The following is a 25,235-nucleotide window of genomic DNA, read 5'->3' on the forward strand; positions in this document are numbered from 1 at the left end:
AAGTTCCCCTCTACAGCTCAAATCTTATTGTATTACAACACAAATGTGCCCATTGTTTCATGTATGGACGGATGAGTTGATCTAGTGATTATTGTGACAGGCCTATGGACGCCGTCCACTGCTCTTCATTTATGAAAACTGTTTGAAACAATGCACTTTAATCATTTAGCATTTTCACTGTATGAATTTCAAAGCTGACAAAATGAGTACTTGAGTGTGGTGTTTGTTTTAGGCGCACCAACATATGATTATAATCTCATTTAGGACCTTTAAGATTATTTAAAGGTCCTACACAAAACGGACTCTTGTGAGCGTTTAAGCCGCGTTAGAATGAAGCGACCTCCTCAAAAACAGACCTGGATCTGTGTTTTGTTTCATTCACATGTTTGAGTCACACTTTATTATTAGTCTGTCACATCTACAAAGATCAAAACGCTCTGTTCCACCTTGTGATGTCATCAAGTGGTACTTTTCAAGTGAACAGCTCCTTTTACCTTTAGTTCAGTCGAGATAAGTGACAACTCCAGGACTGAAATGATCCAGATGATTCTATAAATGAAGGTGTGTGGAGTTTAAAAACACAGTGGAGCACTTCCTGTATCACCACATGATGACATCACAAGATGGAACAGAGTGTTTTCTGTTTGAGAGAAGAACTTAGGATTTGTGTGTCAAACATGAATGAAACAAAACACAACTCCAGGTCTGTTTTTTTGATGAGGAAACATTTGAACATAGATCATAAAATAGTGTAATGTGGGCCCTTTAAATGACGTCCAAACCTCAAGATCTGACGTGAGCGTTCAGAACGACCATCGCCACAAATGACATGATTTTAATCATTTTATAACCTCCCAAATCTCTTCATAATCATATTTTGAGTGTGTAACCACAGCCAATGTGCCACAGTCCGGGTGAAAGGAAATAATGACGTCTGTTTTGTTTTTAGCAAATTGTAGCATTAAATGTGTGATTTCTTGTTTTAGGTTTTTGGTAAACCTGCCAATTCTACAGCACGGCTGTTTGATCAAAGCAGAGTTTGATGAGTAAGTCAAATTAACTACATGCTAAATATTTTCTCACATTTAAACCACAGACTGTATAAAGACGTGACTGAGGGAGTGAGACGTCACCACAGCTTCAGCTCCAGATGAAGCTCATCGACGCTAGCAGTTATAGCAGCTAATCTGGAGCAGAGGTCCATATTTAGAATTCTGACCACGAGTGTCATAGCAACCAAAGAGCCAATCAGGAGCGAGGCTGTTGTAGGTAACGCCTCTTCCCGCCCGCACCGCTGGTTTAGCAGGAAGCGCGCTCTTAGCAACGCTGTCAATCAAACCTGTTGCTAACGTGGTGATCATCCACCGAGGGCACGTTTGGGGCGTTTAAGGCCCAGGGGTCACGATCAAATTTACAGTTTAAAGACACACAGGTAAGGTCCTGAGTTAAAAGAGGACAGACGTGAAAAACTATTAAAATGTATTTAAAAAGAGTTTTAAAGCTGAAATGGAAAAGCTATTTATGTCGCTAAAATAAAGACAACTACATTTTTAAAAAGTATATTTATTTTAACAAAAGCTTCAGTTAAAGTTGAATTTTATTACCAAAAAAAATAAAAATAAAAAAGCTAAAAGTTGAATTACTAGCTAAAATAGGTCTAAGCAGTTTAAAATAACCCCCCAAAAAAAATCTAAATAATGTAGCTGGGCCCCTGTGGTGAGCAGACTATCAGGGGGTGTGTCCAGGGGTGTTGCCACACACACACAGCAGACGCACAACAAATGAAAGGTGCACTACGTCACATGCAAAGGTGGAGGAACCTCACCAACATGCCTCACCCCGCCACCAGGGGGCACCCAGCGTCGCGTCGCTCAAACTGAACAAAAAGGTTCATTGTATTGGTCAAAACCTGCTCATAAGAGAAAAGAAAAACAGCAAAACCAACTAAGGCAAAACAAGCGCAAAATAGAATAAAGCAAAACAAACACAAAACAGATGCAAAACAACAGCAGGTTGAGCCACCCTTTAACGACGAGCAGGAATTAAAGCAGCAGCCCTCTATAGCAGATCTGCCCTGGGCTGGACTCCCCAGACAAACAGAGCAGGACTTAAAATCAACCAAAAAGGTCAAGGCACAGCAGCAGAGAGACTGTCATTTTGGGAGCAAGTGGCTTAAATAGTCTCTCAGTCGGAGGGCAGGGTCGAGGGTGGAGCCCACAGGGGTGCTTTCAAGAGCAGCAGGGGAAAACAGACAACCCCACTCCACTAACGCTAGCAGGAGCATCGGGGAAAGAAGGACCTGATTTGTCTGTTATTAATGTTCAGATCTTGATTTACAGACACAATAGTGAAATAAAAACCCCAGGATCATGTAGAGGGTTAATACGAACATTTAAGACCAGAATGAGTCTGAAGCAGCAGAGACAGAGAGAGGACACAGTTTAAAAAAAACAAAAAATGATCTAAAAATAACAAAATAAAAACAACTCAAAATAACAAAAATAAATAAATTAAAAAAAATAAAAAATAAACTCAAAATAACTCAAAATAACTAAAAGAAATATAATAAAAATAACAAAAAAAAACTCTCAAAATAACAAAAAAAACTAATTAAATAACAAAAAATAAACAAAATGAAAAAAAAAACTCAAAATAGCTAAAAAAGAATAAATAAATAAAAAATAACCTAAAAAATAAATAAAATAATACAAATAAAAAAAAAATCATTAACAATATTAAAAAATAAACTAAATAACTAAAAAAAAAAAAAAAAAAAAAAAAATGAACCCCAGGATCATGTAGAGGGTTAATACGAACATTTAAGACCAGAATGAGACTGACAGACGCAGGGACAGAGAGAGGACACAGTTTTTATCTGTAAAGTGAATTGGAGCGCAGGCTCACTTCCTGTTTGGAGTTCAGCTGCTAGCAGGTTAGCTACGTCCATTTATATTTATACAGTCTATGGTTTTAACACACTCTTACACACAGTCATATAAACTTGTATTTTTCAATTAAGGGGTGTGGAGGAAATCAAGACTATTCAAGGGTAAGTGGAATTTAAAATAACCAGCACCCCTTTATCATAACTACACCTTACTCCTTCTTAATAAAGCATGAACAGAAATTATGATGAAAATAAGTTCAGTAAAGGGAATTAATTAAAGTCCCTGTGCCTGATTTTTTCCTTTTGCCTTTGTCCACTACAGATCTATTGTATGAGCAGCTTTGAGGTTAAAATAAGGCTGTTATGTGCTGCATCCAATTAGGAAGCATGTTATTGTCCCATAATCAGGAGGTGCACCTTAGCATGTTAGCAAAACTCCACATTGACCTCTGAAAGGTGCAAAAAGTGCTTATAAACTCATCGAGGTGAATGATTAGGATGCTCTGAATGCATAAGGTCTGTGAGGAATCATTTTGGACTGTTTAAAGTGAACCAGTTCTGTTTCCTGATTTAAAAATCATCTCATCTTTAATTAGTTTGGGTCAGGCTTAGGTTTAGGTGAATAATAAACTATTTGTTCAATATTTATCATTATTATTATTGTGTTCATGCTATATTAAGAGTAATTAAAGTGTAGTTATTATGAAGTGTTTCCAGTTCACTTCAGCCAATTGTAATCGACATAAATATATAAATGTTTATGTATTTTTCTGATTCAAGGTTCCGTCAGTTTCAGTTCACCTCTAAAAACACCAAAGTCATGAACGTCAGCAAAGAAAGTGGAGGTCTTGTGGCAGAGTGGGACATGGTACGATTCATGAATGGTTGAAGGTTTGATTCCAGCTATGACTAGTGCCTGCTGTTATTGTGTCCTTAGGCAAGACACTTGCTCCATCTTGCCTCTGTGAATGTGGAATGTGAGTGATTGGTGGTGGTTAGAGAGGCTCAAACATTTGGTATCTGTTATTCAGTCCCAGGGCAGCTGTGACTTTAAGAAGACATACTTGAGTCTGCTCTGGAGTTATAATCTATGACACCCGTGGGTCATTATGTTAGAATTTGCACATTTTACATCACAATGTTCATCTAAAACAAGTAATAGGTCGGCCCCTCCTATGGATAGCTGCAGATCCACAGAAAACGCTGTATACTCCTGATCAATATTATAAGACCAGCTGAACAACTGCAAGAATTCACATTTTGCACTGTTGGATCTTAAGAAGGTTCTCAGTTGGATTTAGATGAGTGGAACATGCAGGATGGTCCAAAAGAGTGATGTTATTTCTCTGGAAGAAGTCCTTTGTCAGGCGGCGTTGTGAACTGCAGCGTTGGGCTGTTGAAAAACCCAGTCATTACCACAGAGACGATGGTCTTCAGTCATGAGGGACGCCCCTGAAACATCTCCACAGCCAGCTGCTGTTTGACACCTCTGCACAACCTGAAGCTCCATTCTTCCATTGAAGCAAAAAGCCTCCATATCATGATGGTGCCCCCTGTGTGCCGTGAGGAAACATCTCAGGTGGGATCTCCTTGTCGTGTCAGTAACGGAAGACATCAGGACTGTCAAGGTTCATTTTTTTCTCATCAGAAAATAAAACTTTCTTCCACCCTCAATGTCCCCCATGTTTCGTCCTCTCGTGCAAACTCCAAACGGCGGTTTTGTGCCGTTGAAGGAGACGAGCTCTTTGAAGACGTGTTTTATTCTTTAAACCCTTCTCTCGTAGATGTCGTCTAATGGTTATGGGACTGCAGTTGGCACCAGTGACGAGCTTAATTTGGGCCGAGGATCGTCCCGTGTCTTGAAGTCTTACTGCGTCCAACCTCAGCGGCGAGGGTGTGCTGTGAGAGGCTGATGCAGCTCTACAATCCGACCACGTTCAAAGAAAGAAAGCTTTTTTTGAGGTCGTGACAGTGTGGAGACCTGACAGAAAATCACACTGAATCCACATTTTTGTGAAGATTTGGGCTTTAAAAGGCTGTGGTATTAAACATTTGATCACCTGATGAACAGACTGTTTCAGTTTAATGATTGTTTGCAGTACATTTCTTTGTAAACCCTCAGTCGTCCAGGTCTGATCCAGAGCAAAACATGAAGTTTAAATCTGTCAACTGGACAAATCGTTGTAGGAGTGAAGACATTTTGCTGCTCATCCAAGCCGCTTCTTCAGTTCTGTTCAGATTCCTGCTGGACACGGCCTTATATCTGTCTGAAGGAGGAGCTAAACAGCTACTGTCTCCAGTTTCAGCTGAAACTCCTCTATTCAACCCTTAACAATCCTGCTATTGTTCTCTTTGTTTTGGATCTGAGGATGGAGTTGTAGATGGGGGAGAGTTTATGTCTCAGGCCTCCATTCCTGCTAAAGGAAGGATTCTCTTTCCTAACTGGCTCAGATCTGACCCTCCCTCTCTTCAAAGTTGTGGTCAGTGTGTTTGAGATGGACATGAACAGCAGACTGTGTCCTGAGCTGTTCTCTCTGTTTATTCTCTTTTGTAGATGAACAGCAGACTGTGTCCTGAGCTGTTCTCTCTGTTTATTCTCTTATGTAGATGAACAGCAGACTGTGTCCTGAGCTGTTCTCTCTGTTTATTCTCTTATGTAGATGAACAGCAGACTGTGTCCTGAGCTGTTCTCTCTGTTTATTCTCTTATGTAGATGAACAGCAGACTGTGTCCTGAGCTGTTCTCTCTGTTTATTCTCTTATGTAGATGAACAGCAGACTGTGTCCTGAGCTGCTCTCTCTGTTTATTCTCTTATGTAGATGAACAGCAGACTGTGTCCTGAGCTGTTCTCTCTGTTTATTCTCTTATGTAGATGAACAGCAGACTGTGTCCTGAGCTGTTCTCTCTGTTTATTCTCTTATGTAGATGAACAGCAGACTGTGTCCTGAGCTGCTCTCTCTGTTTATTCTCTTATGTAGATGAACAGCAGACTGTGTCCTGAGCTGTTCTCTCTGTTTATTCTCTTATGTAGATGAACAGCAGACTGTGTCCTGAGCTGCTCTCTCTGTTTATTCTCTTATGTAGATGAACAGCAGACTGTGTCCTGAGCTGTTCTCTCTGTTTATTCTCTTATGTAGATGAACAGCAGACTGTGTCCTGAGCTGTTCTCTCTCGTGTTGGTTCATTCTCTTGTGGAGTGTTTAGTTTCTCCAGTGTGACGCTCACTCTTCACTGAATGGAGGAGACACATCACTTTGTGTCTCAGGGTTTTGTCCTTTGGATGAACCAGTTTGTGTCTTAAAGTGTTTGTGGGTTTGAAAAAGACAGGAACCTCATACTGCCTAAAAATTCTCTGAAGTTTTTCAGACACCCCCGCAGTGTAAGGGATGGTGACACCATCAGTGTAGTCTTCACTCTTACAACCATTTGTCCAGTTGATAGATTTAATCGTCTAATCTTCTTTTGCCAACACATTTCTTACTTAATTTTTTCTTGTCTCAGTCCAATTTCTTCTTTTTGCATTTTGATGCACTGCTCAGAACCTTCTTAAGATCCAAAAGTGCAAAATGTAAATTGTTGCAGTTGTTCAGCTGGTCTTAAAATGTTGATCAGGAGTGGATTAAACTGCTGTAAATGTGGCTATTATTTATAAACTGGTCGACACATGGATCATGTGTTAAGAACTGAACATGTGGGGAAAAATGCTTCTTTAAAGGTGTACTTTGTAACTTTTCTGGTGGTCCGCCTCCTGCTAGTCTCCATGGAGATGTAATTGCTTTGCCATGAATCTTCCATTAAGACCACTAGGTCAGATCTGTGGAGAGGCGACCCCGGTCACATTAAAACTGCATGATTTTCAAGAAATTAACCAAACAATAACCCCTGTAATTAAATAAGTGCAAGGTAAATTTAATGCCATACTGAGGAACATTCCACAGCAATAACATATCAATGGAGACAAGTATCTGGCAGACCCTCCACCAAAAAGTTACATATTGCAGCTTTAAGTTATTCCTCTTTTTTTTCTGTAATGTCAAGTCTACATGTTTTTTGTGTGTGTGTTTTTTTTTTTAGTCAATTGCAGAAATGAAATCAAAACGGAAAAGGTCGAATGAGGTAAGGAGCCATAGGACGTTTGGATTATCTACAGGAAGGAGGAACTATTAAACTAAAATGACTTTGTTCTTTGAGCAGTGCTCCATCAGAGTGACTGAGGAACTGCACATTATTAAATTCAGCACTGATCTACAGATCGCAGGTCTGAAGTGTAAGGCGGAGGTGAGCCCCGGTCACATTTACAAAACACTCAGCGCTCCAATGCCTGTATGTTTATGACCAAATGTTCAGCAGTTACCATGGTAACACAAAGCACATATCAGCAAACACTGCAAAACAGTGTTAAGATTGTCTGAAAACTCAAGAGAAAATACTAAATTGATTTTGACAACACATTGTCAGGAGCCTGTGATCAATACAAGCGTTTATGACTCTATTTAGGGGTTTGATTTTTAACAAAAATGTGAGAGTGACTGAAAAACTGTTGGCTAATGCTAATGCTAGCTAGCTTGTGACTGTAATTTTATGTGAGACTTGTTTAACAGCACAAACCATCTTACCTGTTGTAGTTTCAGCTCAGTTTTTTAAGGTCTGATTGTGTTAAAACAAAGCTCAGATTAAAGTGTAACAGAGCTTCAGACAGAGCAGTGCCCACAGTTAGCAACACACCCACAGGGAATGACATCAGCTGCTTTTCTCGTATTGATGGAAATTTATTTTTTTATTTTTCAAAGGAAAAAGAGAAAAAAAAATCTGAAAATCAAGGTTGTTTATTTGTCAAAAAAAAAAAAAAACATGACATGCCTTGCTCCTCAAGGGCCAGTGATGCTGTAAAAGGAGATAATAATAATAATAATAATAATAATAATAATAATAATAATAATGCATGCATGCTACTTAAAAATCTGCTTCAAATCTACTTAGTCTCAATTTTCTGAACATAAACTCTTCATCTTGTGATTATTGGAACTGAACACATAATATAGTTAAATATCTTGGTCCAAACCACATGTTTTTCCTGACGGAGGATTGGCTCTAGAGCTCAAAGATCCTTGATGATTAGAAATGACTGAATCTCAATTAAAATTCCATAATTTGCACATGGTATTTGAAATGTGTGAAAATGATTGTTTTGTTTGTCTCGTTCCAGACCAGCTCTCTGCCTCTGGTGGTCGTGTCCACCACCAGTCAGGGCCCCAGTGCCTGGGCCTCTGTGCTGTGGTCCAACCTCTGCCCCCCTCAGGACATGGTGAGTACAACTACCACTTTAAGCTTTTTATTATTCTGCTTATTATTTTGAGCCCACGTTTCGTCAATGAAAACATAGGTACCATTTTATAATAACTACACCTTAAAGTGCGACTAAACACCTAAACTCCTCCCACAACCACATTTCTAATAGAGCTGCTGAACTGAGAGCGGGGGGGGGGCGGAGTCTGGACATGTGAGGAACAGTGTGATTGGTCTAACAGGTATCGACATTTCAAACTCCGCCCCTGCAGCTGTTTGTAATCAGAAACTCCTGGGTTTAACCAGGTTACATCAGTGTCGGGCCGTGCATTTGACCCTTGACCCTTCAGTGACGTCTTACACATTACAACATCACCTCAGACTCGTCAAGCAACACTTAATTTCAGGAGCATTTAAACCAATCAGCAGCACTGCATTCACAATTAAGAGAAGGAAGCTAAGTTCACACATACTGTCAAAAATAAAAATGTGATTTAAAGATGCCAAACAAAATGCCTCCAAAATGACACTATGTGAACAAGTCTGTCCAATAAACTGCACAATGTCGCCGTTTCATATAAGACACAACAAGACAAGACACAGCTGAGACTGAACAAACTTTAGTGCAGTTTTAACTGAGGTGACTTCAATGCTCCATCTTATTATTAACATTATAAAGTCACTTTTCCACAGTGGAGCTCCGTCTCCCTGCGCGCCGCTGAGCTGCAGGTCCACTCCAGTGTCTCCAGACGTTTTTAAACACACTGTAGCTTTAAGTGTCCATCCGTACAACAACAGAACAATGTGCAAGAGCTGTTGGATCTTTGGGTTTAGTCTGACAGTCTGCAAACTGCCGCCTTTCACGCTGTAGCAGAGCTTATTATCCAATCACAGGACACGTACACGTCCCGTAGGACCTTCTAGCTTGTCCTGATGTGCAGAATCGAGATCTGATTGGCTGTTAAACCTGACTGTGTCTGTGTCTACGTATAGTGGGCGGGGCCTGCTCTGTTTAAGGCCCCAGGAAAATGAAATCTGCCTGACAACACAAGCAGCTGAAATATAATTGGATAAAAACTCCACCACAATAAACAACATTGGAAGACACTCAACAAAGTGGATATAATATGACATGAGGAGACAGAGGATATTTTTGTTTACATATTTATGAAAATAAATTCACTTTTCTGAGCATGTTTAGGCACAGAGAAGGCCTTACTGGCCCTGACGACCCACCACTGGGTCACATACAGTTCATTTAAGGCTGTTCATTATTGTAAGTGCAGGATCCACAACAAGAGAAGGCTGAATTATATATATATTTTAACATGAATAAGAAATGCACGTACAGATCTGACGAGGACTGAGGAAGTATTGACAGTCTGTAAATCTTATACAGAAGATTTCAGTCTGGACTTACCAGGCAATGCCCTAATGTAGTAAATATGTAGTAAATGTATATTATTGTGGTGAGTAATATTATTATCCCCTCTCCTCTAGACTCTGTCCCTGTTCTTGGACCCTCCTCCTCTGTCCTGGGACCAGCTGTCCCAGGCTCTGAGCTGGCAGTTCATTTCAGCTGGAGACAGAGAACTCAATGAGGACCAACTTAATGAACTGAAACTCAAAATCGTCGGTCAGTCTTTCACAATTTTATGTCCAGAATTTAAAATGTTTTTATAATAACTTTACTTGAATTAGTCCTTAAAAATAATGAAGAAAACAACATGACATGATACTAAATAATGTCTTGTATATTTTTTTACAGATAACCAAGAGGAGCTTGTGTCCTGGTCCAAGTTTTCTAATGTAAGTGATTAATTAAAAGTGCACTGTGTAACTTTTTCTGGTGGAGGGTGGGCTACCTGCTTGTCTCCATGGGGATTGTGTTGCTTTGCCTATTGAATGTTTCACAGTAAGTCACTGTCTCCACGGAGACGAGCCGGGTTTGGAGTCGACTCCGCTCTCAGGAAGAATGTATGCTTTTCAAGTGCAAGACTGTTTAATGCCATAGTGTGGAACATTCCAGACTAAGCAATAATATATCCAAGGACACAAGCATGGCCCACTCTCTACCAGAAAAGTTACATAGTGCATCTTTAAGCTTTTGTATTTTGTTTTTCACACACATTGTATGTCAATTTATAATATTTTGATGAGATCCAAGTAAAAAAAATCCCAGTTTTACCCGTGTTTCATTAGTTTTAACACAAATGAATGTCTGCATTTGCTTTATTAGTTTTATTTTGTTTTTACAGCAGAAAGAAGGCCCTTGGATTTGGATCAGTGGGATTCTGGATTTAATCGAGAAGCGCCTGAAGAATCTTTGGCGAGATGGGTAAGAGCTTCATCGAATCGTGTTTATTTATAGATCAGGTTTTATGCAAAACTGATTTTCTTTTTGCCTTCTACCGTGTTATAAAATTGTTTCCCCATTTAAAAAAAAGTCCTGTGGAGGTTTTAGATGTCACTGTAACAAACAGTCCATTTGTTCCCAAAGTAACAGCACCTTTCACTATATTCACTTTAAACTGCACGTGTTCTTTAAAAGCACACAGCACTTTGAACATTATCTGCACTTTAAAAAAGACAATTGCACAAAAGGATTTTCAAATGTTTATTTAACTTGTCTGCTTTTACCCAGTTTTAGATCTGGAGGCACAGGGGCATTTTTAATTGAAGCTGCGTGTCCTGGAGGGAAAAGAAGACAAATTTAACTGCTAATAATTAAATTGGATGTGCAGCATTAGTGTGACGCTTATTTAGGAATGTTTAAAGTGTTTGAGTGTTGTGTCATTTAGTGTTTTTAGTGAATAGTAGTGATGTGATGTTCTGTATCGAGGCTTCGAAGCGTGTGCCGAGTGGGGGAGGGGGCGTTTCCACGATACAAGTATGGAGGTTTGCTTCATTAAGGGGAGGAGCTGAAAATAATGACGTCCAAAGCCTCGCTGCCCGACTGTACCACGTGACTGATTCAGGAAGTGGTTTTGCCACGAGTTTTGACAGTGATATAAACCTCTCAGGCTCCACTCAAAATGTGGGTGTTTGATGGAGAGTCTGGAGACGGTCTGGGGACGGTCTGGGGACGGTCTGGGGACGGTCTGGGGACGGTCTGGGGACGGTCTGGGGACGGTCTGGGGACGGTCTGGAGACGGTCTGGAGACGGTCTGGAGATTTAGGAGAGTGTCAGGAGAGAATGGAGTCTTGTTTTTAAATAAAACACAATGATGTGTCCCCTAAACCATAATCACTGTCCAGACCTCAGGATCACCTGTGTCCCGTGAGCTTCACCTGTGTCCCGTGAGCTTCACCTGTGTCCCGTGAGCTTCACCTGTGTCCCGTGAGCTTCACCTTTGCCCTGTGATCGTGGATTTTCAAAAGCTCAATGCCAAAACATTGGAACAACTTTTTTTGAATACAAAAAACTCCGAGTCAATGACATTTAAATGTGTAAATTACATTCACACTTTAATTTTCACATAAGATATAAAATAATACCAGAGGAAATGGAATAACTTCAGTCAGTATACAAGTACACAAGTGTGAACTGGTCATACTTGTGTACTTGTATACTAGGTGTACATCATTGCAGTTCCCTGCAGTGATGTTTAAGATCCAACAGGTGTCAGTATAGAGCGACACAGCGACACTGTACGGCACAGTGTCCATACAGTTTGAGGAATGTGCCGCTTCACGAGGCTCATCTGCCCGTCACTAGTGAATAGTGTTTTAAGAATGTTTAACTTACCTCCTGTGTCCTGTGTCAAAGACGTCCCCGGGGAAACGAGCTCCTTAAAAAGGTTCCTGGGCAGGACCAAGGGGCATGTGGGGCGTTTTAAAGGTTTATGGGTTTTAAGTATATTTGGTGTTTGTTTTTAGGGTTTAGGGTGTAATAAATGTATAAAGTGAATTTGATTTATGGGTTTATTTGGTTTTATGGAAATGTAAATGTTATTTTTTAAACACCCTTTTTATTTATTTATTTATTTATTTATTTCAAGGACAGTGCACATTAATCGACACTTCTGTAAATATGCCAGAATTAGCCAAAGTCTATTTTTCATCCGTCGTCCTTTGAGCAGATACTGTCCACCCAAAAACAAGAGTAAAAATGACAATACAGTAAATACATATAAAACAGTGTAGAAATATATACGCTCTTACATAAGACGACAGACTCACAACAATCATTCAACTACACACACTCATAAAGCACATACACACACATGACAATCGCACACAAACCCACGTCACCCCTTCTTATTTTATTGAATCTCACCAGGCTCTTCAGTTTAATCGTGTTTATGTCCGTTTCCAGGTGCATCATGGGATTTGTGAGCAAGGATAACGCTCGAGAACTTTTAAAGAAAAAACTGAGTGGGAACTTCCTGCTGCGCTTCAGCGAGAGCAACAGAGAGGGCGCTATCACCTTCAGCTGGAGTGAACACACTAAAAATGGTACTTTACACACTTAACACATAGTCCAAATAATCAGATTAGTCGTCCCCACTGATGAAAAGAGTCGGGGTCACATATTATAGGTGCTGTACCTGATTTCAAACTCTTGGGGTAAAACAGATCTAGTTCATTTTAAACAGTTTGCAGTGGTTCAAAATGACTCCTCACTGACAGTATACATCCAGAGCATCCTAATTATTCACTGTGGGGAGTTTATCAGCATTTTTCACAACTCTGACAGTAAAGCTAACAATTGGCATGCTAACACACACTCACTGATTATCGGACTAACGTGCTTTCTGATTAGATCCAGACAGTTCACAGTGGACATATTTTGACCTTATACTATATCTCTACTGGAGCAAGACATATTTTTCTCAAATGCATGGAAAGAAAGAAAGAAAAAGTGTTTTATAAACACTAACTAATAGCTAAAATAACCAATTACGAGCGATTACCACTAAGTGAATGATTGATATGTGAAAGTCAAATTTCCTCATATCATTTTGTCCTGTAGGGGTCACTATCCACGCCATTGACCCGTTCACCATAGACGAGCTGGCCAAGGAGTCTCTGCCCGACATCATAAAAACGTACAGAACCAAGAGGAACTCCAACAACCCCCTGATCTACCTGTACCCGGACCAACCCAAGGACGACGCTTTCAAACGCTACTACTCGAGTCCAAGCGGTACTGACTGTTTATGTGTTTGTTACTTTAAAGGGGCACTCTGCTACCTACTTGTCTCCATAGAGATGTTATTGCTTTGCCTGGAATGTCCTAAAAAGTCCTAGTTTAGTCTTGATTTCCTTGTCCTGGTTTTGTCAGGTGTTTTCTGCTCTTGTAAAAATACTGACTGGAACCATTTTTGGAGATGGTCTAACTCACCAAACCTGCTCAGATCCTTACGCTTCCTTATGTGTTTTATTTTACAGAAAGTAAGAAACCAGTGATACCTTATTTAAAAAGGATTCGTGTTTGTGAAGTAGAGTAAGTACTGTTTTCTGAACAAATATACATTAGTTTACATTGGCTTTAAGCCAATTCATGATTATTTAAAGAAGACCTGTTGTGCTTGTGTTTGCTCGATAGTATAATCTATGACACCTGTGGATCATTATGTAACTCATTTAAAATCACAATATTCATCTAAAACAATGAGTACATTGAGATATATATTCATATATTCATTCTTAATCGCTGATTCAGTAGTAAATGGAGAGCAGTGGGCGTGTGGAGGTGAAAACTGGGATTGATCGGCAAAATGACGTCTTGAAAATAAGTGATTGAAGATTGCTCAAACATGAATCACTCCAAAAACAACTTGGGGGAGTAAATGTTGAGAACAACTACAGAGAGGCCCAAAAGTCACTGACACTTTTAAATCTTCAGTCGCTCCTATAATTCTTAAGTGAAACTCACCAAATTTCAGCAGTAGATAAACTGAACCTTCCCAGATTTTTGGCGATATATAGGGTTAGAATTGTTCACTTTTTTAAAAATAATGTTTTTTAAGTGTCGGTCATTTTCATTTTTGCCCTGAACAGCCTGATCCAACTCACTTTACGTCACATTTAAATCATTTCTGGGCTTATGTCTCTTATTTGATCCACGATATCACGTTTTATGACACATATTGTCTGAGGTTTATTCAAAAACACCTTTTCTTTAAGATCGCCCCGCGGGAAGAAATCAGGACTAGTCAGGTCTGTGGAGATACTGCCCCCTGTCTTTGAAAAACACTTATTCCTTTAATGCGTTTACGCTCGGGGCGTCTCTGGAATTAAAATGTTGACAGTAACAATTTGACCCATGTGACTCAAAGTCCCACTGGACAATGAGCCTCGTTCCTCGGTGCTGGATTTGCTCAGATTAATGTCGTAAGGGTCGTTCTAAATGCTCTGAAAAAATAAAAGACAAATATTTAGAAACAAAAGAGTTGTGCATTTGTACGTATAACATGATTAAACGTTCTCAAAAGTCCATTTTGCAGAATAGGTCTGCTTTAAGGGTTATTGCTCTGCTCTATGTCTGTAACAAAAAATGTTTCTGGTTTCTGATACTATTAATACAAATAATTGCTGTACAAATAGTTCATCCATCTTTGAGTGTATGTAGTCAATGTATTTTAAACAGAATAATATGAATATCGATGCAGTATAAGTATTGCAATTATTGATATATTCCATGTTGCTGCAGCTGCCCCACCCCTTCATCGTCTTCCCCCATCGACATAGAGATGGACCTGAGTCCAGACTTCACAGACGTCCCACCTTCTCCTCAGGTGGGTCAAACACTCACAACTAAACCCTCAGAGTAAAGCTACAGTATGGAACTTTCTAGAGGTGGCACACATCAGTACAAAGTCCAATGTTGTAAACATTCTCCACGGTGATAGATCTGTTTTATGCTACACTGTGGATAATTGTAGCCAAATGAACAACATTTCCATGGAAACCATCAGGTGGAGCCTCCTCCAGGCTAAATTAGTGTCAGGTTTGTGGAGATGCAAGCTCACGTACAGTAAGCATAAAACAGCATGTTTTATGTTTTTCAGTGCAATAGAGACAGACAAAATGAAAGACGTGCTTTTATTTTATTTGTTTTATTTGTTTATTTTATTTATTATTTATTTATTTATTTTTTTTTTTGTTTGCTACAAAGCTTTAAAATCGGGCTACTGTGTGTCTGTATTTTATCGATGACAAACCTAGAAGAAAGAGTCTGATATGTTTTAGGTACATTTGGAAAGAGCAGGTTGACTGCATGTTGGTGTTTACATAATTACATTAAATATCCTTCTCATGGTTTGAAAATCACAGTTTTAACTTATAATTTTTACTAATATCATTTAAACAGGATATTTTCAAATGACCATTATGTGGTCATGGTTTTATTATAGTGTTTAAATTGTAAATACTTCAGATATTAGGGTTTTTTTTATATATATGAAGATACTTATAGAAGTGTTTTTGATTTCTCCTGTGTAGATGCCGCAGTCCAAGTTATTTGAAGATTTCACTGATCTCTCAAATGTGCACTTTTACAATGACATGTTGATTCCTGCCACAGACTGTGGACTGTATTAACATGTATCAGTTACATCGTTTATGTGGTGGTTATCCACTCAAATCCACTGTTTGTGATGATTAACTTTGCTGTAATACGTCACAGTTGAACTCGTATCTAAACATTTCTAAAACCGAAGTCCTCCTAGTAGGCGCCCCCTCTACTATCTCCAAATCCAACAGCTTCTCCATCTCCATCCATGATTCCACTGTCCTTCCTTCCCCTCAGGTCAAAAGTCTGGGTGTCATCCTCGACAGCACACTTTCTGTCCACTCCCACATCAATAACATCACCCGCTCTGCAACTTTCACCTCCACAATATCTCTCATCTCCGTCCCTCTCTCACTCCTCACACCTCCATACTTGTTCACAGTCTTGTCACCTCCCAGACTGACGACTGTAACTCCCTCCTCTGTGGTCTCTCCAACAAATCCCTCCAGAAACTGCAGCTTCTCCAAAACTCCACATCATCACTAGGACCCCATCTCTCCACCACATCACCCCCATCCTCCAAGAACTACACTGGCTTCACATAAAACAGAGAATCCACTTCAAAATCCTCCTCCTCGTCCTCCTCACCACCTTCAAAGCTCTCCATAACCTGGCCCCACCTCACATCTCTGACCTCCTCCACATCTCCATTCCCACTCCCTCCTCTTCCTCTCTCCAGCTCTCTGTCCCCTCTGCTCGTCTCATCAGCTCTGGAACTCTCTCCCTCCTGACCTCCGCAACATTGACTCTCTTCCACTTTTCAAATCCAGACTCAAAACCCACCTGTTCACACAATCCTACACCACATAATCAGTCACTCTCACCTTCATCCAGTTTTGTATCGCTGTTTTATCTGTAAATATGTGTTTTTAACTTTGTCTTGTACAGTGTCCTTGAGTGTCCCAAACGGTGCTTTCAAATCAAATGTATTATTATTATTATTATTATTATTATTATTATTATTATTATTAAAGTGGGCGTCTTCGATCTCTCCCCGGGGGAAATGACCAATTCATGGCATTTTGAAAAGTCAGACGTGGGAAGTCTCCCAGTTCCCAGTTGCCTGGAACACACCATAATAGGATAACGGTGACTGGATCTGATTCAAAGGTGCCATTGATACTTTGCAGCTGATGTCATCAACATTCCCTGGAGGTGTGATGCTAACTGTGGCACTGCTCTGTCTGAAGTTAGACTTTAATCTGATCTTTGTTTTAACACAATCTAACCATAAAGTATTAACTTAGATGGAACTACAACAGCTGATTCTGTGCTGCTAAACAAGTAGATCTACCTCTCACATAAAATCAGTCACAAGCTAGCTAACATTAGCCAACAGTTTTCAGTCAGTAACTCTTACCTTTTGTTAAAAATCAAACATTTATTGATCACAGGCTCATGTTGTTTAAACTCATTTAGTATTTTTTCTTGAGCTTTGAGACCGTCTTAAAACTTTTTTGGCAATGTTAGCTTATGTGTGCGTTATGTCACCATAGTAACTGCTGAACATTCTGCCATAGACATGGCCTACATGAAGAACACTCCCAGTGTGACGTCACTGCAAAGTATCAATAATTGCCACGTTATTGTGATTGCCATAAACCTTCTGCATACATTTTATTTTGTTTTGTTTTTTTAAACACTGAAAAGTCTATAGAGTAGTAATATCGCCTTTGCTTCTTCCTGTTTTGTGTGTTTGTTTTTATATTTCTGATGTAGGATTGTCCATGTTACCTGTACTTGATGAATTGACGTGGCTTAAACGTAGCGTGGTGTGAATCAAAAATAAAAATCAAGAATACATTATGTGTTTAAAACCTAATTCACAATGTTGTGATGTATAAAAACTGTCCAAAGCCCATGGTCCTCTACCCACATATTCACTATTCCTCCTCTGTACTTGTTCAAACCATGTTAACCTGGATATACCTGGAGGGACAAATTTGTCTCTGCATTTGACCCATCTCTCAATGTCTCTGGGTAACCTGTCAGGACCAGTGAGTGACCACAGTACAGCGCCCAGGACCCATTTCCAGATCATGAGCGAGGCTTGGTCAGGACTACCTTAACTGGAGGATTTTACCTATTGTCAAAGATGGGTAGATGAGCCAAAAATTGTACTGAAATAAAGTATTTGGGGAAAGTACTACTCAAGACTAACTGAAAGAGTAACTGTCATGGACATTACATCTGATTTATAATTTAAAATAAATGTAATTGGAATAACAAAAAATAAATAAAATAATGAACAAAACTTGGTATTTTCTAAGGATAAATTCATATTCATAAACTAAATCATATTTGAAGAAGCTGCAAGAAACACAAATGTTCAAATCAGTTCATATTCTCGACGTAAAGCTTTTGTCACTTGAGAGTACTGTTACTTCAATAAAATATTACTCAAGTAAAAACAGAAGTATGCTGCAAGACAAGTACTCTGAAAAGTACATCCATTGTCTTCCTCTTATCCGGGGCCGAGTCGCAGGGGCAGCAGTCTAAGTAGGGACTCCGAGACTTCCCTCACCCCAGACACATCCTCCAGCTTCTCCAGCTGAGAGACATAGTCCCTCCAGCGTGTCCTGGGTCTTCCCCAGGGCCTCCCGGTGGGACATGCCCCGAACACCTCCCTAGGGAGGCGTCCAGGAGGCATCCTGAGCAGATGCCTGAGTCACCTCAGCTGGCTCCTCAATGTGGAGGAGCAGCGTCTCTACTCCGAGCTCCTCCTGTGCAACTGAGCTCCTCACCCTATCCCTAAGGGTGTGCCCAATCACCCTATGGAGGAAACCCATTTGGGCTGCTTGTATCTGCAATCCTGCCCTTTCGGTCATTACCCAGAGCTCATGACCATAGGTGAGGGCAGAAACATAGATTGACCGGTAAAGAAGGAAGCTTTGTTGAAAGGCAAAGCTCTGGATTTACCACAACAGACTGATACAGTGACCACATCACTGCAGACGCTGCACCGATCCAACTGTCAATCTCCTGCTCCATCCTTTCCTCACTCGTGAACAAGACCCCGAGATACTTGAAATCCTCCACTTGGGGCAGAGACTCACCACCCACCCGGAGAGAGCAAACCACCTTTTTCCGGTCGAGAACCATGGCCTCGGATTTGGAGGAGCTGATTCTCATCCCAACCACTTCACACTTGGCTTCAAACCGCCCCAGTGCTGCAGGTCCTGGCTCGATGAAGCATCAGGACAACATCATCTGCAAACAGCAGAGATGAAATCCTGTGGTTCCTGAACCAGGCCCCCTCCGGCCCCTGGCTGCGCCTAGAAATTCTGTCCATAAATATAATGAACAGAACCGGTGACAAAGGGCAGCCCTGAGTCCAACATGCACCGGGAACAGGTCTGACTTACTGCCGACAATGAACACAGCTCCTGCTCCGGTCATACAGGGACCGGACAGCCCTTAGCAAAGGGCCCCGGACCCCATACTCCCAGAGCACCCCCTAAAGGACACCACGAGGGACACGGTCGAATGCCTTCTCCAGATCCACAAAATACATGTGGACTGGTTGGGCAAACTCCCATGAACCCTCGAGGACGGAGAGTATGGTCCAGTGTACCACGACTGGGACGAAAACCACACTGCTCCTCCTGGATCTGAGGTTTGACTATCGGTCGGATTCTCCTCTCCAGTCCCTGGAACTGACCTTATCAAAAAGGCTGAGGAGTGTGACTCCCCTGTAAATGTAACACACCCTCTGGGGCCCCTTCTTATACAACACTTTAAACTGAAGAAGATTGAGTCAAATACAGAGGAGCAGTGCTCATTCTCTTGAACTTTTGTCCAGTAAATATCCGTAATGGTTATGCCCAAGTCCTTCAGACACACATCTTGTAAGAGATGTAGTGTGGTGGTACAGTCCATAGCTCACACAATATTATGAATAATCAAAGCTTTAAAAAAATAAAAATAAAAATCAGACAGAAATAGTGTATCTGATGCAGAGTCAGGAGGCTGATTTGGAAAGTAAGACAATGGCCTCTTTAAAAACTTCTAACCTAATATTTGAAAGAAAAAAAAAATCCTTGAACATCCAAATTTATATGAACTCTGCTCTTGTTGAAATGTGTGAAAAGTATAAATAGGTCTTTTATAGTGTGTATACCCCTCTGAATCATTGATTATAGGATGTATGTGACAATGGGGCAAATTAATGGTTATTTACCAATGGCACACACAGAAAAGTCCTTACATCCAAAGTGTTTCCTTAAGTGAGTCAACATTTTATTGAGTGGGAAACAACTTGGTTTTTGATGTTTTACTTAAAGACTGAAAGAGCAGAGTAAATCAGAGTCTTACAGATGTAATAAGGCAACAGTCATTCTCCATTCTCGTCCAATCAGCTCCCTGAGACAACAAAAACAACAGTCTCAGTTTAGTCCTGGCCTCCTGCTGGTCCAAGAGTCATAACTAAACCAGGACTAAACCTGTTGAATCAGTGTTGGAGTTTTGTGCAGTTAAAACCTGGAACATTCTTCCTGAAGATGTGAGACAGGCCTCGACTTTGACAATGTTTAAATCCAGGCTCAGGTTCTGTTTATCTGTGAATGCGACTGGTTTTATTTTCCCTCTTATCTTTTAATGTTAGATTTATTTTTGATTATGTTTTGATGTGTTGTTTTGTGATTTTAATGTCATTCTTACTTTGTAAAATACTTTGAATTACTTTGAGTATGAACTGGGCTATACAAATAAACTTGCCTTGCCTACTGGTTTGCAGACCTCTTTGTCCCAGTTTCTTAACTCTTAGTTCAATTATATTTTATCCATTTGACCTCTGATCCAGTACTGTGTGTTCATCTATGTCCCGAGAAGTGTTTAGACCTTGTTGCTCCTTTATCGGCTCTAAATTGGTTTTGTTGTTAATGTGATCTGTGTGGTATAAATATGCTGTATGTCCTGACACTGACACAGCTCACAGACAGGTGGCTCTTTGGCTTTAATAAATCAGACTCTTTGATTCAAGACGACTTCAGTTGATTTTATTCATTCGTTCTTTTGCTTGTAGAAATTCCACAGCAGCTGCTACAATAGACTGTATATGTAAATGGACAGAGCTAACCTGCTAGCTTAGACTGTATATGTAAATGGAAATAGCTAACCTGCTAGCTGCCACATTCCAAGAGGAAGTGATCATGGGCGCTTCCAGCTCCATCGACTTCAATTCACTTTCTGTGTAAAAACTGTGTCCTCTCTGTAACTGCTGCTGTCAGACTCGTTACTTTGGTCTTACATGTTTGTATTAACCTGCTCTACATTATCCTAGTATTATTTATTTATTATTTCCCCATTGTGTCTGTAAATCAAGATATGAACATTAATAACAGACAAATCAGGCGCCTTCTTTTCCCGAGGTCTCTCCTGCTAGAGATTCAGCAGCACCACCACCTCCCCAAGAGAACAAATCAGCATCACCACCACCTTCAAAAGTGAAGGATGCATCTCCAGCGTCACTTCCCTCAGGGCCCACATCACAGGCCTTGAACCTGTCTGTGACAGCCCCAGCAGAGGTTTCAGTCGCAGCAGCACCCACATCACCTCCCCTGCCCACAGACCAGCCCTGGGTCCCCTTTGCTACTATCCCCCATCGTCTTTCACCCAAACTCCCCCCTGCTCTGCCTCCTCGGCCCTCACCTGGTCCCTCACCCAAACTCCCCCCTGCTCTGCCTCCTCGGCCCTCACCTGGTCCCTCACCCAAACTCCCCCCTGCTCCGCCTCCTCGGCCCTCACCTGGTCCCTCACCCAAACTCCCCCCTCCTCGCCCTTCCCTGCCTTCCCCCAGAGCTGTTATCAACAAGAGCGAGGACACACAGGGCCTCTGCTGTCTCAGGACACACGGGGCCTCTGCTGTCTCAGGACACACGGGGCCTCTGCTGTCTCAGGGCACACAGCCATGATAAAGATAATATCATGCTGAGGCCCTGTGATGGAGCTATATCTACAGTTACACCACGTAGACTGATTAACAGAAGGACAGTTAGACTGTCCAATCAGAGACATTTAGTTCACATTCCCTGTAAGACGATAACATCCAGTCCTACTGAAACTAATCTGAAACTTGCTGTGCTCAATGTCAGATCTTTATGTAACAAGTCCTTTTTAATTAATGATTTTATTTCTTCTTTTAGTCTTGACTTTGTTTTTAACGGAAACATGGCTTGACAAAAACACAGGTAATGCAATTCTAGTGGAATCAACTCCACCCAACTTCAAATTTGAATCTGAAACACGAGTAAACAAAAAGGGTGGAGGTGTGTGCGCATTTTTTAGAGATAATTTAGTTACTCACAGATTGTCATTTGGGGTGTTTTCATCTTTTGAGTATGTTTCATTCAAAATGGAGCTAAAACAATCCCCCTCCATACTCTACTTAGTAAAATCATCAATAAAACTCAGGCAGTGCTGGGGAGGTTTGTATATGACTGAGATGCTTTCAGTCGTGTGCACAGACTGTGATGGTTTAGTCATTACAGGTGATTTTAATGTACATGTGGATAATGTGTTAAATGCTAAAGAGCTCAGTTCTGTCCTTGAAACCTTTGGTCTGACTCAGCATGTCAGCGAGCCACAACAGAGGACACACTCTGGACCTGCTCATCACAAAAGGAGTAAATATTTCAAATGTCAATGTGGTGGATGTTGCTCTGTCTGAACATTTCTGTGTCTTCTTTGACCTGTCTGTTATTCCCAGACCAGCGGCTGCTCCTGCAGTTGTTCAAAGGAGACACAAATTGTAAAACAGGTGCACTGTTCATGGAAATGATTCACTTTGAAAATGCCTCATGTTCTAATGTTGATGATTTGTTGAACTCTGTGACTTCGAGTGTTTTAAATGTTCTGGACACCATTGCCCCGATGAAGGTTAAAATGATTAAAGATAAGCAGAAAGCTCCATGGAGGAATGATGACTCGGTCAGGGCACAGAAAAGGGAGGAGGGCCGAGCGGGAATGGAGCAAGTTAAAGCTCCAGGTTCATTATGAGATTTACAGAGAAAAGATTCAAATGTACAACCACAGTTTATGTAGAACAAGGCAAAGTTTTTTTTCTGATATTATTGGAAGTTGTAGTAACAACTCTCATGTCCTGTTTGCAACGGTAAACAGATTAACAAACCCTCCAGCTCCACTGCCGTTAGAGCAAATTTCCACATCTAAGTGCAATGAGTTTGCAATATTCTTCAATGACAAGGTTCAGGGCATTAAAAATGCCATAAATTCCACAACGCAAATAACAACCAGCCACCTAGACACTTAGAGCTGACTCACTTTGCACCTGTAACTGACAAAACTGTCCCAGAAATTGTCACCAGTCTGAGTTCATCTACATGCTGCCTCCATGTGTTACTCACAAAATTTCTAAAGTCTGTGCTCAACAGTTTGCTGTAACCACTCACTTGCATAGTTAATATGTCACTTCAATCTGGAACATTCCCAAGAGCTTTGAAAACTGCGGTTATCAAGTCTCTCCTAAAGAAGAGCAGTCTTGATGCCACGATATTGAACAATTACTGACCAATCTCAAGTCTGCCATTTTTAGTCCAAGTCCTTGAAAAAGTTGTTGCGTGTTAACTTTCTCCAAATGAACAAGTTTTCAGGTTTTAGACCCACCACAGACTGAGACTGCTCTTATCAATGTGACAAATGACATCCGCCTGAACACTGATGCAAAGTCTCAGTGTTTCCTTTGACACTGTGGATCATGGGATTCTCTTACAGAGACTAGAGGACTGGGAGGGCATCTGTGGTACTGCACTAAACTGGTTCAAGTCCTATCTAGAAAAGAGGAAGTACTTTGATGAAATTGGAAAATGTGTCTCAGATAAAATGTCCCTGAGCTGTGGGGTGCCCCAGGGGTCAATCCTGGGACCCCTGTTGTTCAGTCTCTACATGCTGCTGTTAGGAAAGTTAATACACAACAATAATGTGTCCAACACAACTGTGCAGACGAGTCAGATCTATGTCTCACTGCAGCAGGTGAATATGGACCAGTGGATTCAGACTTGAACTTTAACAGCCACATCAAATCAGTAACATCTGCAGGTTTTTACCACCTAAAAAACATCATTGCAAATCAAAGGTAAACTGTCAAAGCCAGACTTAGAGAGACTTATCCTGCATTTGTGTCCAGTAGATTAGACGACTGTAATGACCTGCTCACTGGCCTTACCAAACAAGTCTTAAGACAGAACAGTACATCCAGAACACTGCAGCTCGGGTCCTGACGAGAACCTGGCTTCCTGTAGCTCAAAGAATAGACTTTAAAGCAGCTCTGCTTGTGTATAAATCTCTCCATGGACCAGCACCAAAGTACATCTCCAACATGTTAGTGCCATGAACCATCTCACACTCTGAGGACTTCAGGGACCGGCCTCCTGCTGGTGCCCAGAGTTAGGACTAAACATGGGGAATCAGCGTTTAAGTTTTATGCAGCTAAAACCTGGTCTTCGTGAAGATGTGAGACAGGCCTCTACTTTGACAATGTTTAAATCCAGGCTCTGTGCATCTGACTGAAAGGATTTTATTCTGCACTCTTCTGTTTTAATGTTAATTTTATTATGATTATTTGTGATTATTTATGTTTTGATTTGTGTGATTTTAATATCCTTATTCTGTAAAATACTTTGAATTACTTTGTGTATGAATTGTTCTATACAAATAAACTTGCCTTGCGTTCATGATCCTGTTTAGGAGTTTAATTTCCAAAAAAAGATGAGAGTGTAAAGTGACCAGATTTTCAAAATCACAAACGGGGACACAGCCGGGTTGGAACGTTTGATAATAATAAAACTGTGAAAAGAGCATAAACTGGGACTGTCCCAGGTAAATAGAGATGTCTGGTCACCCTATGAGAGTGACTAACTGAAAACTGTTGGCTAATGCTAGCTAGCTTGTGACTAAACTGAAACACTGTTGGCTAATGCTATCCTGCTTCCCATGGCGATAATCTGTCTAGCATTTATAATACATTTATGCCCCCTGCTGCTGAAGCAAAGTATGACACACACACAGAAGTTCAAATGCAAAATTTTAATGATTTATTTGTGTGTTTTACAGCTAATTTCTTACATTTATTTTGAAAATCTAAATTAAAACAGTTTATTAAACATCAGCTAAACTACACTATACACGACAAAGTACAAATACTAACGATTGGTTATAAAAAGTGTAAGTAACAGAGTGTAACTAACCCTAGAGTGTAAGTAACCCTGAGTGTAACTAACCCTAGAGTGTAACTAACCCTAAAGTGTAACTAACCCTAGAGTGTAACTAACCCTAGAGTGTAACTAACCCTAGAGTGTAACTAAACATAACAGAAGCAGTCACATGATTAAAATGCTTACGACAGGTTAAGACTTTAGATTTAAAGTTTAATTTCCTAATTGTAAATGATGACATCACACTTGAGAATAACTGTTACCCAGCAACCATGTGGTACACTGGTCCAATACTCCTCTAATGTCACAGAGATTAATATTTGACAAATACAAATATTTTAAAAACCTTTTTTTTTTTTTTTGGAATTGTGTG

General features: G+C 40.5%; 1 protein-coding gene across 1 annotated transcript in view; it reads left to right on the forward strand.

Moving 5' to 3' along the window:
* LOC117388999 (signal transducer and activator of transcription 1-alpha/beta-like) overlaps positions 1–16,237 on the forward strand; it is a 36,488-nt gene extending 20,251 nt beyond the window's left edge. Inside the window, exons 8-21 of the mRNA XM_055230409.1 lie at positions 987–1,046; positions 3,020–3,049; positions 3,668–3,755; positions 6,962–7,003; positions 7,082–7,165; positions 8,094–8,192; positions 9,674–9,809; positions 9,942–9,982; positions 10,432–10,511; positions 12,492–12,631; positions 13,149–13,322; positions 13,568–13,622; positions 14,832–14,916; positions 16,091–16,237. Coding sequence (XP_055086384.1) covers positions 987–1,046; positions 3,020–3,049; positions 3,668–3,755; positions 6,962–7,003; positions 7,082–7,165; positions 8,094–8,192; positions 9,674–9,809; positions 9,942–9,982; positions 10,432–10,511; positions 12,492–12,631; positions 13,149–13,322; positions 13,568–13,622; positions 14,832–14,916; positions 16,091–16,237 — 1,261 coding nt within the window. The remainder of the gene's footprint in view (positions 1–986; positions 1,047–3,019; positions 3,050–3,667; positions 3,756–6,961; positions 7,004–7,081; positions 7,166–8,093; positions 8,193–9,673; positions 9,810–9,941; positions 9,983–10,431; positions 10,512–12,491; positions 12,632–13,148; positions 13,323–13,567; positions 13,623–14,831; positions 14,917–16,090) is intronic.
* The last annotated feature ends 8,998 nt before the right edge of the window (positions 16,238–25,235 follow it).

The sequence above is a fragment of the Periophthalmus magnuspinnatus genome, chromosome 21 (genome assembly GCF_009829125.3).
Source record: "Periophthalmus magnuspinnatus isolate fPerMag1 chromosome 21, fPerMag1.2.pri, whole genome shotgun sequence".
NCBI classification, from domain to species: domain Eukaryota; kingdom Metazoa; phylum Chordata; class Actinopteri; order Gobiiformes; family Gobiidae; genus Periophthalmus; species Periophthalmus magnuspinnatus.